This window comes from Salvelinus fontinalis, unplaced genomic scaffold (assembly GCF_029448725.1).
Source record: "Salvelinus fontinalis isolate EN_2023a unplaced genomic scaffold, ASM2944872v1 scaffold_0085, whole genome shotgun sequence".
Taxonomy (NCBI): Eukaryota; Metazoa; Chordata; class Actinopteri; order Salmoniformes; family Salmonidae; genus Salvelinus; species Salvelinus fontinalis.
This window is the reverse complement of record NW_026600294.1, coordinates 324,993-339,570: the sequence shown is the minus strand read 5'-3', so window position 1 is coordinate 339,570 and position 14,578 is coordinate 324,993. Positions and strand designations below refer to the sequence as shown.

General features: G+C 46.6%; 1 protein-coding gene across 1 annotated transcript in view; it reads left to right on the top strand.

Annotated features, from left to right (window-relative positions):
• LOC129842997 (intermembrane lipid transfer protein VPS13C-like) overlaps positions 1-14,578 on the top strand; it is a gene marked incomplete at its 5' end in the record, with an annotated part of 207,119 nt that overhangs the window by 151,308 nt on the left and 41,233 nt on the right. Inside the window, 8 exons of the mRNA XM_055911720.1 lie at positions 1,403-1,543; positions 4,386-4,467; positions 4,604-4,673; positions 6,530-6,641; positions 8,184-8,297; positions 12,135-12,268; positions 12,413-12,494; positions 12,696-12,809. Of these exons, the coding sequence (XP_055767695.1) occupies positions 1,403-1,543; positions 4,386-4,467; positions 4,604-4,673; positions 6,530-6,641; positions 8,184-8,297; positions 12,135-12,268; positions 12,413-12,494; positions 12,696-12,809 (849 nt within the window). The remainder of the gene's footprint in view (positions 1-1,402; positions 1,544-4,385; positions 4,468-4,603; positions 4,674-6,529; positions 6,642-8,183; positions 8,298-12,134; positions 12,269-12,412; positions 12,495-12,695; positions 12,810-14,578) is intronic.

Below are 14,578 nucleotides of genomic sequence, written 5' to 3'. Positions count from 1 at the left end.
ATTAGAGATGTCTAGAACCCAAACCATCTGATCTGCTTTATTGGAGATGTCTAGAACCCAAACCATCTGATCTGTTTTATTGGAGATGTCTAGAACCCAAACCATCTGATCTGTTTTATTAGAGATGTCTAGAACCCAAACCATCTGATCTGTTTTATTAGAGATGTCTAGAACCCAAACCATCTGATCTGTTTTATTGGAGATGTCTAGAACCCAAACCATCTGTTTTATTAGAGATGTCTAGAACCCAAACCATCTGATCTGTTTTATTGGAGATATCTAGAACCCAAACCATCTGATCTGTTTTATTGGAGATGTCTAGAACCCAAACCATCTGATCTGTTTTATTGGAGATGTCTAGAACCCAAACCATCTGATCTGTTTTATTGGAGATGTCTAGAACCCAAACCATCTGATCTGATTTATTGGAGATGTCTAGTACCCAAACCATCTGATCTGTTTTATTGGAGATGTCTAGAACCCAAACCATCTGATCTGTTTTATTAGAGATGTCTAGAACCCAAACCATCTGATCTGTTTTATTAGAGATGTCTAGAACCCAACCCATCTGATCTGTTTTATTAGAGATGTCTAGAACCCAAACCATCTGATCTGTTTTATTAGAGATGTCTAGAACCCAAACCATCTGATCTGTTTTATTAGAGATGTCTAGAACCCAAACCATCTGATCTGTTTTATTAGAGATGTCTAGAACCCAAACCATCTGAACTGTTTTATTGGAGATGTCTAGAACCCAAACCATCTCATCTGCTTTATTGGAGATGTCTGGAACCCAAACCATCTGATCTGTTTTATTGGAGATATCTAGAACCCAAACCATCTGATCTGTTTTATTGGAGATGTCTAGAACCCAAACCATCTGATCTGCTTTATTAGAGATGTCTAGAACCCAAACCATCTGATCTGTTTTATTAGAGATGTCTAGAACCCAAACCATCTGATCTGTTTTATTGGAGATGTCTAGAACCCAAACCATCTGATCTGTTTTATTGGAGATGTCTAGAACCCAAACCATCTGATCTGTTTTATTGGAGATGTCTAGAACCCAAACCATCTGATCTGTTTTATTGGAGATGTCTAGAACCCAAACCATCTGATCTGTTTTATTGGAGATGTCTAGAACCCAAACCATCTGATCTGTTTTATTAGAGATGTCTAGAACCCAAACCATCTGATCTGTTTTATTGGAGATGTCTAGAACCCAAACCATCTGATCTGCTTTATTAGAGATGTCTAGAACCCAAACCATCTGATCTGTTTTATTGGAGATGTCTAGAACCCAAACCATCTGATCTGTTTTATTGGAGATGTCTAGAACCCAAACCATCAAAGTAGGGGAAACAGACATGGATGTGACTATTTAGCTTCTTTACCTATGCAGGTGAACTTTGGGAAGGTTCCCATGGTGATGCGTCAGCCCTTTTCCAGTAATATCAGGAGGAACTTCCTGTCTGGGATTCAGGTGGAGTTTAAACAGTCACCTCATCAGAGAAGTCTCCGGGCCCAGCTACACTGGCTACAGGTAACATCCCCACCCCTACACCCCTACACCCTAACCTCTACATATATATACTTCTCCCTACACCCTAACCCCTACACCCTAACCCCTACATATATACTACTCCCTACACCCTAACCCCTACACCCTAACCCCTACACCCTAACCCCTACACCCTAACCCCTACACCCTAACCCCTACACCCTAACCCCTACACCCTAACCCCTACATATATACTACTCCCTACACCCTAACCCCTACACCCTAACCCTCGTTTAAACAGTTACCTCATCAGAGAAGTCTCCGGGCCCAGCTACACTGGCTACAGGTAACACCCTAACCCCTACATATACTACACACTAACCCCTACACCTACACCCTAACCCTAGTTTAAACAGTCACCTCATCAGAGAAGTCTCCGGGCCCAGCTACACTGGCTGCAGGTAACACGCTAACCTCTACATATACTACACACTAACCCCTACACCTACACCCTAACCCTAGTTTAAACAGTCACCTCATCAGAGAAGTCTCCGGGCCCAGCTACACTGGCTACAGGTAACACCCTAACCCCTACATATACTACACCCTAACCCCTACATATACTACACTCTAACCCCTAAACTTACACCCTAACCCCTACATATACTACACCCTAACCCCTAAACCTACACCCTAACCCTAGTTTAAACAGTCTCCTCACCAGAGAAGTCTATTGGCTCCAGGTAACTGGCAGAATAACCCCTAACCCGACCGTCTGTCAGATAAGAACAGTTTTACTTTTACATCAAGCAAGCTACACATGTTGTGGAAGAACATATTGTCTTTACGGCGTGTGTTCCAGGTATCTCTGGTGTTCCAGGTATCTCTGGTGTTCCAGGTATCTCTGGTGATATTAAACCCTTTGTCTTTACGGCGTGTGTTCCAGGTATCTCTGGTGATATTAAACCCTTTACGGCGTGTGTTCCAGGTATCTCTGGTGATATTAAACCCTTGTGTTCCAGGTATCTCTGGTGATATTAAACCCTTGTCTTTAGGGCGTGTGTTCCAGGTATCTCTGGTGATATTAAACCCTTTACGGCGTGTGTTCCAGGTATCTCTGGTGATATTAAACCCTTGTCTTTACGGCATGTGTTCCAGGTATCTCTGGTGATATTAAACCCTTGTGTTCCAGGTATCTCTGGTGATATTAAACCCTTGTCTTTACGGCGTGTGTTCCAGGTATCTCTGGTGATATTAAACCCTTGTCTTTACGGCGTGTGTTCCAGGTATCTCTGGTGATATTAAACCCTTGTGTTCCAGGTATCTCTGGTGATATTAAACCCTTGTCTTTACGGCGTGTGTTCCAGGTATCTCTGGTGATATTAAACCCTTGTGTTCCAGGTATCTCTGGTGATATTAAACCCTTGTCTTTACGGCGTGTGTTCCAGGTATCTCTGGTGATATTAAACCCTTGTGTTCCAGGTATCTCTGGTGATATTAAACCCTTTAGGGCGTGTGTTCCAGGTATCTCTGGTGATATTAAACCCTTGTGTTCCAGGTATCTCTGGTGATATTAAACCCTTGTGTTCCAGGTATCTCTGGTGATATTAAACCCTTGTCTTTGCGGCGTGTGTTCCAGGTATCTCTGGTGATATTAAACCCTTGTCTTTACGGTGTGTGTTCCAGGTATCTCTGGTGATATTAAACCCTTGTCTTTACGGCGTGTGTTCCAGGTATCTCTGGTGATATTAAACCCTTGTGTTCCAGGTATCTCTGGTGATATTAAACCCTTGTGTTCCAGGTATCTCTGGTGATATTAAACCCTTGTGTTCCAGGTATCTCTGGTGATATTAAACCCTTGTCTTTACGGCGTGTGTTCCAGGTATCTCTGGTGATATTAAACCCTTGTGTTCCAGGTATCTCTGGTGATATTAAACCCTTGTCTTTAGGGCGTGTGTTCCAGGTATCTCTGGTGTTCCAGGTATCTCTGGTGTTCCAGGTATCTCTGGTGTTCCAGGTATCTCTGGTGATATTAAACCCTTTACGGCGTGTGTTTCAGGTATCTCTGGTGATATTAAACCCTTTAGGGCGTGTGTTCCAGGTATCTCTGGTGATATTAAACCCTTGTGTTCCAGGTATCTCTGGTGATATTAAACCCTTGTCTTTACGGTGTGTGTTCCAGGTATCTCTGGTGTTCCAGGTATCTCTGGTGATATTAAACCCTTTACGGCGTGTGTTCCAGGTATCTCTGGTGATATTAAACCCTTTACGGCGTGTGTTCCAGGTATCTCTGGTGATATTAAACCCTTGTCTTTACGGCGTGTGTTCCAGGTATCTCTGGTGATATTAAACCCTTGTCTTTACGGCGTGTGTTCCAGGTATCTCTGGTGTTCCAGGTATCTCTGGTGATATTAAACCCTTGTCTTTACGGCGTGTGTTCCAGGTATCTCTGGTGTTCCAGGTATCTCTGGTGATATTAAACCCTTGTCTTTACGGCGTGTGTTCCAGGTATCTCTGGTGTTCCAGGTATCTCTGGTGATATTAAACCCTTGTCTTTACGGCGTGTGTTCCAGGTATCTCTGGTGATATTAAACCCTTGTCTTTACGGTGTGTGTTCCAGGTATCTCTGGTGATATTAAACCCTTGTGTTCCAGGTATCTCTGGTGATATTAGACCCTTGTCTTTACGGCGTGTGTTCCAGGTATCTCTGGTGATATTAAACCCTTGTGTTCCAGGTATCTCTGGTGATATTAAACCCTTGTGTTCCAGGTATCTCTGGTGATATTAAACCCTTGTGTTCCAGGTATCTCTGGTGATATTAAAGCCTTGTGTTCCAGGTATCTCTGGTGATATTAAAGCCTTGTCTTTACGGTGTGTGTTCCAGGTAGACAACCAGTTGACTGGAGCGATATTTCCCATTGTATTCCACCCTGTTCCTCCTCCGAAGTCCATCGCTCTGGACTCAGGTAACTGCGGTCTCCGCGGTGTGTGTGTGTGTGTGTGTGTGTGTGTGTGTGTGTGTGTGTGTGTGTGTGTGTGTGTGTGTGTGTGAGTGTACATACTGGTGTTCTCTAATTGGTTCTCTGTGTCTTTCGTCCTCAGAACCAAAGCCTTTTATGGACGTCAGCATCATCACCAGGTTTAACCAACACAGTCAGGTCACGCAGTTCAAGTGAGTCTTCTGCTTATACCCCCCTGCACTGTTAGTGTGCACACTTCTGTTTAGTGTGCACACTTCTGTTTAGTGTACACACTTATTTTTAGTGTGCACACTTCTGTTTAGTGTGCACACTTCTGTTTAGTGTGCACACTTCTGTTTAGTGTGCACACTTCTGTTTAGTGTGCACACTTCTGTTTAGTGTACACACTTCTGTTTAGTGTACACACGTCTGTTTAGTATACACACTTCTGTTTCGTGTACACACTTCTGTTTAGTGTGCACACTTCTGTTTAGTGTACACACGTCTGTTTAGTATACACACTTCTGTTTCGTGTACACACTTTTGTTTAGTGTGCACACTTCTGTTTAGTGTACACACTTCTGTTTAGTGTACACACTTATTTTTAGTGCACACACTTATTTTTAGTGTACACTTAACCCTTTATAGTTAAAGAGACGTTGTCCTTGATTGATATTTCGTTTTAGTGTCGTATTTTAGTTCAGGGTTGAATCCTTCACCAGTCTCTCTGATCTGTGTTTTAGTTCAGGGTGAATCCTTCACCAGTCTCTCTGATCTGTGTTTTAGTTCATGGTTGAATCCTTCACCAGTCTCTCTGATCTGTGTTTTAGTTCAGGGTGAATCCTTCACCAGTCTCTCTGATCTGTGTTTTAGTTCAGGGTGAATCCTTCACCAGTCTCTCTGATCTGTGTTTTAGTTCAGGGTGAGTCCTTCACCAGTCTCTCTGATCTGTGTTTTAGTTCAGGGTGAATCCTTCACCAGTCTCTCTGATCTGTGTTTTAGTTCATGGTTGAATCCTTCACCAGTCTCTCTGATCTGTGTTTTAGTTCAGGGTGAATCCTTCACCAGTCTCTCTGATCTGTGTTTTAGTTCAGGGTGAATCCTTCACCAGTCTCTCTGATCTGTGTTTTAGTTCAGGGGGGTGAATCCTTCACCAGTCTCTCTGATCTGTGTTTTAGTTCAGGGTGAATCCTTCACCAGTCTCTCTGATCTGTGTTTTAGTTCAGGGTTGAATCCTTCACCAGTCTCTCTGATCTGTGTTTTAGTTCAGGGTGAATCCTTCACCAGTCTCTCTGATCTGTGTTTTAGTTCAGGGTTGAATCCTTCACCAGTCTCTCTGATCTGTGTTTTAGTTCAGGGTGAATCCTTCACCAGTCTCTCTGATCTGTGTTTTAGTTCAGGGTTGAATCCTTCACCAGTCTCTCTGATCTGTGTTTTAGTTCAGGGTGAATCCTTCACCAGTCTCTCTGATCTGTGTTTTAGTTCAGGGTGAATCCTTCACCAGTCTCTCTGATCTGTGTTTTAGTTCAGGGGGTGAATCCTTCACCAGTCTCTCTGGTCTGTGTTTTAGTTCAGGGTGAATCCTTCACCAGTCTCTCTGATCTGTGTTTTAGTTCAGGGTTGAATCCTTCACCAGTCTCTCTGATCTGTGTTTTAGTTCAGGGTGAATCCTTCACCAGTCTCTCTGATCTGTGTTTTAGTTCAGGGTTGAATCCTTCACCAGTCTCTCTGATCTGTGTTTTAGTTCAGGGTGAATCCTTCACCAGTCTCTCTGATCTGTGTTTTAGTTCAGGGTTGAATCCTTCACCAGTCTCTCTGATCTGTGTTTTAGTTCAGGGTGAATCCTTCACCAGTCTCTCTGATCTGTGTTTTAGTTCAGGGTGAATCCTTCACCAGTCTCTCTGATCTGTGTTTTAGTTCAGGGTGAATCCTTCACCAGTCTCTCTGATCTGTGTTTTAGTTCAGGGTTGAGTCCTTCACCAGTCTCTCTGATCTGTGTTTTAGTTCAGGGTGAGTCCTTCACCAGTCTCTCTCTGACCCAGTAGTTGTACTGTGATCTGTATTAAAGGTACTTCATGGTACTGGTCCAGGAGATGGCTGTGAAGATTGACCAGGGATTCCTGGGAGCCATCTTGGCCCTGTTCACTCCAGCTGCTGAATCACATGTGGACAAACAGAAGGTAACTGACCTAGACACAGACACGGCCGGGGATGCGGCCAGGGACACAGACACATCTAGAGACCCAGCCAGGGACACGGCCGGGGACACGGCCAGAGACGCAGCTAGAGTTAGGGACACAGACACATCTAGAGACCCAGCCGGGGACATGGCCAGGGACACAGCCAGGGACACGGCCAGGGACACGGCCAGGGACACGGCCAGGGACACGGCCAGAGACACAGCTAGAGTTAGGGACACAGACACATCTAGAGACCCAGCCAGGGACAGGGCCAGGGACAGGGCCAGGGACACGGCCAGAGACACGGCCAGGGACGCGGCCAGAGACACAGACACATCTAGAGACCCAGCCAGGGACACGGCCAGGGACGCGGCCAGAGACACGGCCGGGGACACGGCCAGAGACGCAGCTAGAGTTAGGGACACAGACACATCTAGAGACCCAGCCGGGGACACGGCCAGGGACACAGCCAGGGACACGGCCAGGGACACGGCCAGGGACACGGCCAGGGACACGGCCAGGGACACGGCCAGGGACACGGCCAGAGACACAGCTAGAGTTAGGGACACAGACACATCTAGAGACCCAGCCAGGGACACGGCCAGGGACGCGGCCAGAGACACAGCTAGAGTTAGGGACACAGACACATCTAGAGACCCAGCCAGGGACACGGCCAGGGACGCGGCCAGGGACGCAGGTAGAGTTAGGGACACAGACACATCTAGAGACCCAGCCAGGGACACGGCCAGGGACACGGCCAGGGACACGGCCAGGGACGCAGGTAGAGTTAGGGACACAGACACATCTAGAGACCCAGCCAGGGACACGGCCAGGGACACGGCCAGGGACGCGGCCAGAGACACATCTAGAGACCCAGCCAGTTGCAGAACCAGACACCCCAGCTGCTGAAACACACGTTGACCAACAGACGGTAACTACAGACACACAAGCAGATGCCTCTGAGGCGATGGTTGAAGTGGACAGAAAAGGGCGCTGGTACTCATGATAGAAGAATGTACTGTAGTGTAAACATGGGAAATACTGCCCCCTGGTGTTAGAAGAAAGACATAACCAGGAAATAGGAATTTAAGGAGTTTAAACATGTCTACTTTATGTTGGAATTGCAGAGTATTAGAATAGATGCTGTAGAGGGTCCAGCAGATGGCTGTGAAGATTGACCAGGGCTTCCTAGGAGCCGTCCAGACCCTGTTACTGAAACACACATGGACAAATCACTAGACCTTCCTAGGAGCCGTCCAGACCCTGTTACTGAAACACACATGGACAAATCCCTTAACCTTCCTAGGAGCCGTCCAGACCCTGTTACTGAAACACACATGGACAAATCACTTAACCTTCCTAGGAGCCGTCCAGACCCTGTTACTGAAACACACATGGACAAATCACTTAACCTTGTCTTTCGACCATGATCTCAAATGTCTCATCTTTCTCTCTCTCCCTCTCCCCCCCCCTCCCCCTCCCTCTCTCTCTCTCTCCCCCCTCCCCCTCCCCCTCTCTCCCCCTCTCCTCTCTCCTCTCCAGACCAAGCTGATAGAGAAGGACTTGGAGATGTTACAGGCTGAATTGATGGAGGCGTCCATGACAGACAACTCAGGCCTCAGCTTCTTTGAATACTTCCACATCTCCCCCATCAAAGTAGGAATCTCTCATTCTCTCCCTCCTTTCTCCCTCTCATCCCTTCCTCATTCTCTCTCTCCCTCCTTTCTCCCTCTCATCCCTTCCTCATTCTCTCTCTCCCTCCTTTCTCCCTCTCATCCCTTCCTCATTCTCTCTCTCCTTCCTTTCTCCCTCTCATCCCTTCCTCATTCTCTCTCTCCCTCCTTTCTCCCTCTCATCCCTTCCTCATTCTCTCTCTCCTTCCTTTCTCCCTCTCATCCCTTCCTCATTCTCTCTCTCTCCTTCCTTTCTCCCTCTCATCCCTTCCTCATTCTCTCTCCCTCTTTTCTCCCTCTCATCCCTTCCTCATTCTCTCTCTCTCTCCCTCTTTTCTCCCTCTCATCCCTTCCTCATTCTCTCTCTCCCTCCTTTCTCCCTCTCATCCCTTCCTCATTCTCTCTCTCCCTCTTTTCTCCCTCTCATCCCTTCCTCATTCTCCCTCTTTTCTCCCTCTCGTCCCTTCCTCATTCTCTCTCTCCCTCCTTTCTCCCTCTCGTCACTTCCTCATTCTCTCTCTCCTTCCTTTCTCCCTCTCGTCCCTTCCTCATTCTCTCTCTCCCTCTTTTCTCCCTCTCATCCCTTCCTCATTCTCTCTCTCCCTCCTTTCTCCCTCTCGTCACTTCCTCATTCTCTCTCTCCCTCCTTTCTCCCTCTCCCTCCTTTCTCCCTCTCATCCCTTCCTCATTCTCTCTCTCCCTCTTTTCTCCCTCTCATCCCTTCCTCATTCTCCCTCTTTTCTCCCTCTCATCCCTTCCTCATTCTCTCTCTCCCTCCTTTCTCCCTCTCATCCCTTCCTCATTCTCTCTCTCCTTCCTTTCTCCCTCTCATCCCTTCCTCATTCTCTCTCTCTCCTTCCTTTCTCCCTCTCATCCCTTCCTCATTCTCTCTCTCCCTCCTTTCTCCCTCTCGTCCCTTCCTCATTCTCTCTCTCCCTCCTTTCTCCCTCTCCCTCCTTTCTCCCTCTCATCCCTTCCTCATTCTCTCTCTCCCTCTTTTCTCCCTCTCATCCCTTCCTCATTCTCCCTCTTTTCTCCCTCTCATCCCTTCCTCATTCTCTCTCTCCCTCCTTTCTCCCTCTCATCCCTTCCTCATTCTCTCTCTCCTTCCTTTCTCCCTCTCATCCCTTCCTCATTCTCTCTCTCTCCTTCCTTTCTCCCTCTCATCCCTTCCTCATTCTCTCTCTCCCTCTTTTCTCCCTCTCATCCCTTCCTCATTCTCTCTCTCTCTCCCTCTTTTCTCCCTCTCATCCCTTCCTCATTCTCTCTCTCCCTCCTTTCTCCCTCTCATCCCTTCCTCATTCTCTCTCTCCCTCTTTTCTCCCTCTCATCCCTTCCTCATTCTCCCTCTTTTCTCCCTCTCGTCCCTTCCTCATTCTCTCTCTCCCTCCTTTCTCCCTCTCGTCACTTCCTCATTCTCTCTCTCCTTCCTTTCTCCCTCTCGTCCCTTCCTCATTCTCTCTCTCCCTCTTTTCTCCCTCTCATCCCTTCCTCATTCTCTCTCTCCCTCCTTTCTCCCTCTCGTCACTTCCTCATTCTCTCTCTCTCCTTCCTTTCTCCCTCTCATCACTTCCTCATTCTCTCTCTCCCTCCTTTCTCCCTCTCATCCCTTCCTCATTCTCTCTCTCCCTCCTTTCTCCCTCTCATCCCTTCCTCATTCTCTCTCCCTCCTTTCTCCCTCTCATCCCTTCCTCATTCTCTCTCTCCCTCCTTTCTCCCTCTCGTCACTTCCTCATTCTCTCTCTCCCTCCTTTCTCCCTCTCCCTCCTTTCTCCCTCTCATCCCTTCCTCATTCTCTCTCTCCCTCTTTTCTCCCTCTCATCCCTTCCTCATTCTCCCTCTTTTCTCCCTCTCATCCCTTCCTCATTCTCTCTCTCCCTCCTTTCTCCCTCTCATCCCTTCCTCATTCTCTCTCTCCCTCCTTTCTCCCTCTCGTCACTTCCTCATTCTCTCTCTCTCCTTCCTTTCTCCCTCTCATCACTTCCTCATTCTCTCTCTCCCTCCTTTCTCCCTCTCATCCCTTCCTCATTCTCTCTCTCCCTCCTTTCTCCCTCTCATCCCTTCCTCATTCTCTCTCTCTCTCCCTCCTTTCTCCCTCTCGTCATTTCCTCATTCTCTCTCTCCCTCCTTTCTCCCTCTCGTCATTTCCTCATTCTCTGGCCAAGACAGAGATCACTTGTTTATTTCCTGTCCCGTTGTTGGCTTTGTTTCTGATGTAAAATGCTCGCCAGGTTCTTATTAAAGAGTGAGTCGGGGCAGCAGGAGATGACAGTATTATTAACTAATGTTATATTCCTCTATGTCAGCCTTACGCAACCGGCGGACAGCGATCCGGTACCGGACCCAGAACAGGGTCAATACGGACCACTCTGCTGTTGTAATGATAAAAGGCACAAAGTGTAATTTGGTCATTTGCGAGTGCATCTTGTATCGTTCACTGACAGACCTTAGAGAGTCATGTATAACCAGTCAGATGTGTTCCGTTGATCAACTAGCTCATGTTAGTTAGCTGGTTAGTCTAACTTACCTAGCGATCTAAATCTCCTAGTCATCATGTCCAGATTACATCCCCCAGGGGCCACGACCTCCAGGGGTCACTAAGACATGTCAAAATGTGTAGAATTGCAGGAAATGTGCTTTAAAATGGCAAACGTTTATCATTCTCATTCCCAATAGTAGTGGAGGACTGGACCTTCTCCTGGTAGTGGAGGACTGGACTTTCTCCAATAGTAGTGGAGGACCTTCTCCAATAGTAGTGGAGGACCTTCTCCAATAGTAGTGGAGGACCTTCTCCAGTAGTAGTGGAGGACCTTCTCCAATAGTAGTGGAGGACCTTCTCCGATAGTAGTGGAGGACCTTCTCCGATAGTAGTGGAGGACCTTCTCCGATAGTAGTGGAGGACCTTCTCCGATAGTAGTGGAGGACCTTCTCCGATAGTAGTGGAGGACCTTCTCCGATAGTAGTGGAGGACCTTCTCCGATAGTAGTGGAGGACCTTCTCCGATAGTAGTGGAGGACCTTCTCCGATAGTAGTGGAGGACCTTCTCCGATAGTAGTGGAGGACCTTCTCCGATAGTGGTGGAGGACATTCTCCGATAGTAGTGGAGGACCTTCTCCGATAGTAGTGGAGGACCTTCTCCGATAGTAGTGGAGGACCTTCTCCGATAGTAGTGGAGGACCTTCTCCGATAGTAGTGGAGGACCTTCTCCGGTAGTAGTGGATGACCTTCTCCGGTAGTAGTGGAGGACCTTCTCCGGTAGTAGTGGAGGACCTTCTCCGATAGTAGTGGAGGACCTTCTCCGATAGTAGTGGAGGACCTTCTCCGATAGTAGTGGAGGACCTTCTCCGATAGTAGTGGAGGACCTTCTCCGATAGTAGTGGAGGACTGGGCCTTCTCCGATTAGTAGTGGACTGGACAACATTAGTGTTATGGTAGATAATGTTCTATTCTTCTGTTGTAGCTCCACCTCAGTCTGTCTCTGGGCTCTAGCGGAGACGAGTCTGGTCAACATTAGTGTTATGGTGGATAATGTTCTATTCTTCTGTTGTAGCTCCACCTCAGTCTGTCTCTGGGCTCTAGCGGAGACGAGTCTGGTCAACATTAGTGTTATGGTGGATAATGTTCTATTCTTCTGTTGTAGCTCCACCTCAGTCTGTCTCTGGGCTCTAGTGGAGACGAGTCTGGTCAACATTAGTGCTATAGTGGATAATGTTCTATTCTTCTGTTGTAGCTCCACCTCAGTCTGTCTCTGGGCTCTAGTGGAGACGAGTCTGGTCAACATTAGTGTTATGGTGAATAATGTTGTATTCTTCTGTTGTAGCTCCACCTCAGTCTGTCTCTGGGCTCTAGCGGAGACGAGTCTGGTCAACAGGAGATGATGACCATCCAGTCAGTCAACCTTCTGTTGAAGAGTCTTGGAGCGACACTCACCGACGTAGACGACCTCATCTTCAAGTGAGTGTGTCTGACCGTGACCGTAGATAGACGGCACAAACAGATCTGGGACCAGGCTATTGATGATCCTCTCTCTCTCTCGCTCTCTGTCTCTGTCTCTCTGTCTCTGTCTCTCTCTCTCTCTCTGTCTCTGTCTCCTTCCAGACTTGCCTACTATGAGGTGAACTACCAGTTCTACAGGACAGAGAAGCTGATGTGGGCTGTGATCAGACATTACAGTGAGCAGGTTAGTTCACGTGGTTCCTTCACAAACCTTAAGATAGAATAATATACTTTATCCTATGTGACTGTTTTATGTGGATACACTGCGATTTAAAATAATGGAGGAGAACAACGAGGCTTTATTAAACAGCTTCTTGATGCAACTTATTTCCATTGTAAAAAAGGACTGCCCAGTCCACCGTGTTCCTCTCTCTGTCCTCTACAGTTCCTGAAACAGATGTATGTGTTGGTGCTGGGCCTGGACGTCCTGGGGAACCCGTTCGGCCTGATCAGAGGCCTGTCTGAAGGAGTGGAGGCCTTCTTCTACGAGCCCTTCCAGGTGACTGTCACCACCATCCAGCTGTTCTCCTAGGATCACTTCCTGACATTAGAGTGACCGGTCTGGATATCTAGATGGTTAGGTCTGTAGTGAGGATATCTAGATGGTTAGGCCTGTAGTACAGGATATCTAGATGGTTAGGTCTGTAGTACAGGATATCTAGATGGTTAGGTCTGTAGTACAGGATATCTAGATGGTTAGGTCTGTAGTACAGGATATCTAGATGGTTAGGCCTGTAGTACAGGATATCTAGATGGTTAGGTCTGTAGTACAGGATATCTAGATGGTTAGGTCTGTAGTGAGGATATCTAGATGGTTAGGTCTGTAGTACAGGATATCTAGATGGTTAGGTCTGTAGTGAGGATATCTAGATGGATAGGTCTGTAGTACAGGATATCTAGATGGTTAGGCCTGTAGTGAGGATATCTAGATGGTTAGGTCTGTAGTGAGGAGATCTAGATGGTTAGGTCTGTAGTACAGGATATCTAGATGGTTAGGTCTGTAGTACAGGATATCTAGATGGTTAGGTCTGTAGTACAGGATATCTAGATGGTTAGGTCTGTAGTGAGGATATCTAGATGGTTAGGTCTGTAGTACAGGATATCTAGATGGTTAGGTCTGTAGTGAGGATATCTAGATGGTTAGGTCTGTAGTACAGAATATCTAGATGGTTAGGTCTGTAGTACAGGATATCTAGATGGTTAGGTCTGTAGTACAGGATATCTAGATGGTTAGGTCTGTAGTGAGGATATCTAGATGGTTAGGTCTGTAGTACAGGATATCTAGATGGTTAGGTCTGTAGTACAGGATATCTAGATGGTTAGGTCTGTAGTACAGGATATCTAGATGGTTAGGTCTGTAGTGAGGATAGCTAGATGGTTAGGTCTGTAGTGAGGATATCTAGATGGTTAGGCCTCTAGTACAGGATATCTAGATGGTTAGGCCTGTAGTACAGGATATCTAGATGGTTAGGTCTGTAGTGAGGATATCTAGATGGTTAGGTCTGTAGTACAGGATATCTAGATGGTTAGGTCTGTAGTGAGGATATCTAGATGGTTAGGTCTGTAGTACAGGATATCTAGATGGTTAGGTCTGTAGTGAGGATATCTAGATGGTTAGGCCTGTAGTACAGGATATCTAGATGGTTAGGCCTGTAGTACAGGAAATCTAGATGGTTAGGTCTGTAGTACAGGATATCTAGATGGTTAGGTCTGTAGTGAGGATATCTAGATGGTTAGGTCTGTAGTGAGGATATCTAGATGGTTAGGTCTGTAGTACAGGATATCTAGATGGTTAGGTCTGTAGTACAGGATATCTAGATGGTTAGGTCTGTAGTACAGGATATCTAGATGGTTAGGTCTGTAGTACAGGATATCTAGATGGTTAGGTCTGTAGTACAGGATATCTAGATGGTTAGGTCTGTAGTACAGGATATCTAGATGGTTAGGTCTGTAGTACAGGATATCTAGATGGTTAGGTCTGTAGTGAGGATATCTAGATGGTTAGGTCTGTAGTACAGGATATCTAGATGGTTAGGTCTGTAGTACAGGATATCTAGATGGTTAGGTCTGTAGTACAGGATATCTAGATGGTTAGGTCTGTAGTACAGGATATCTAGATGGTTAGGCCTGTAGTACAGGATATCTAGATGGTTAGGCCTGTAGTACAGGATATCTAGATGGTTAGGTCTGTAGTACAGGATATCTAGATGGTTAGGTCTGTAGTACAGGATATCTAGATGGTTAGGTCTGTAGTACAGGATATCTAGA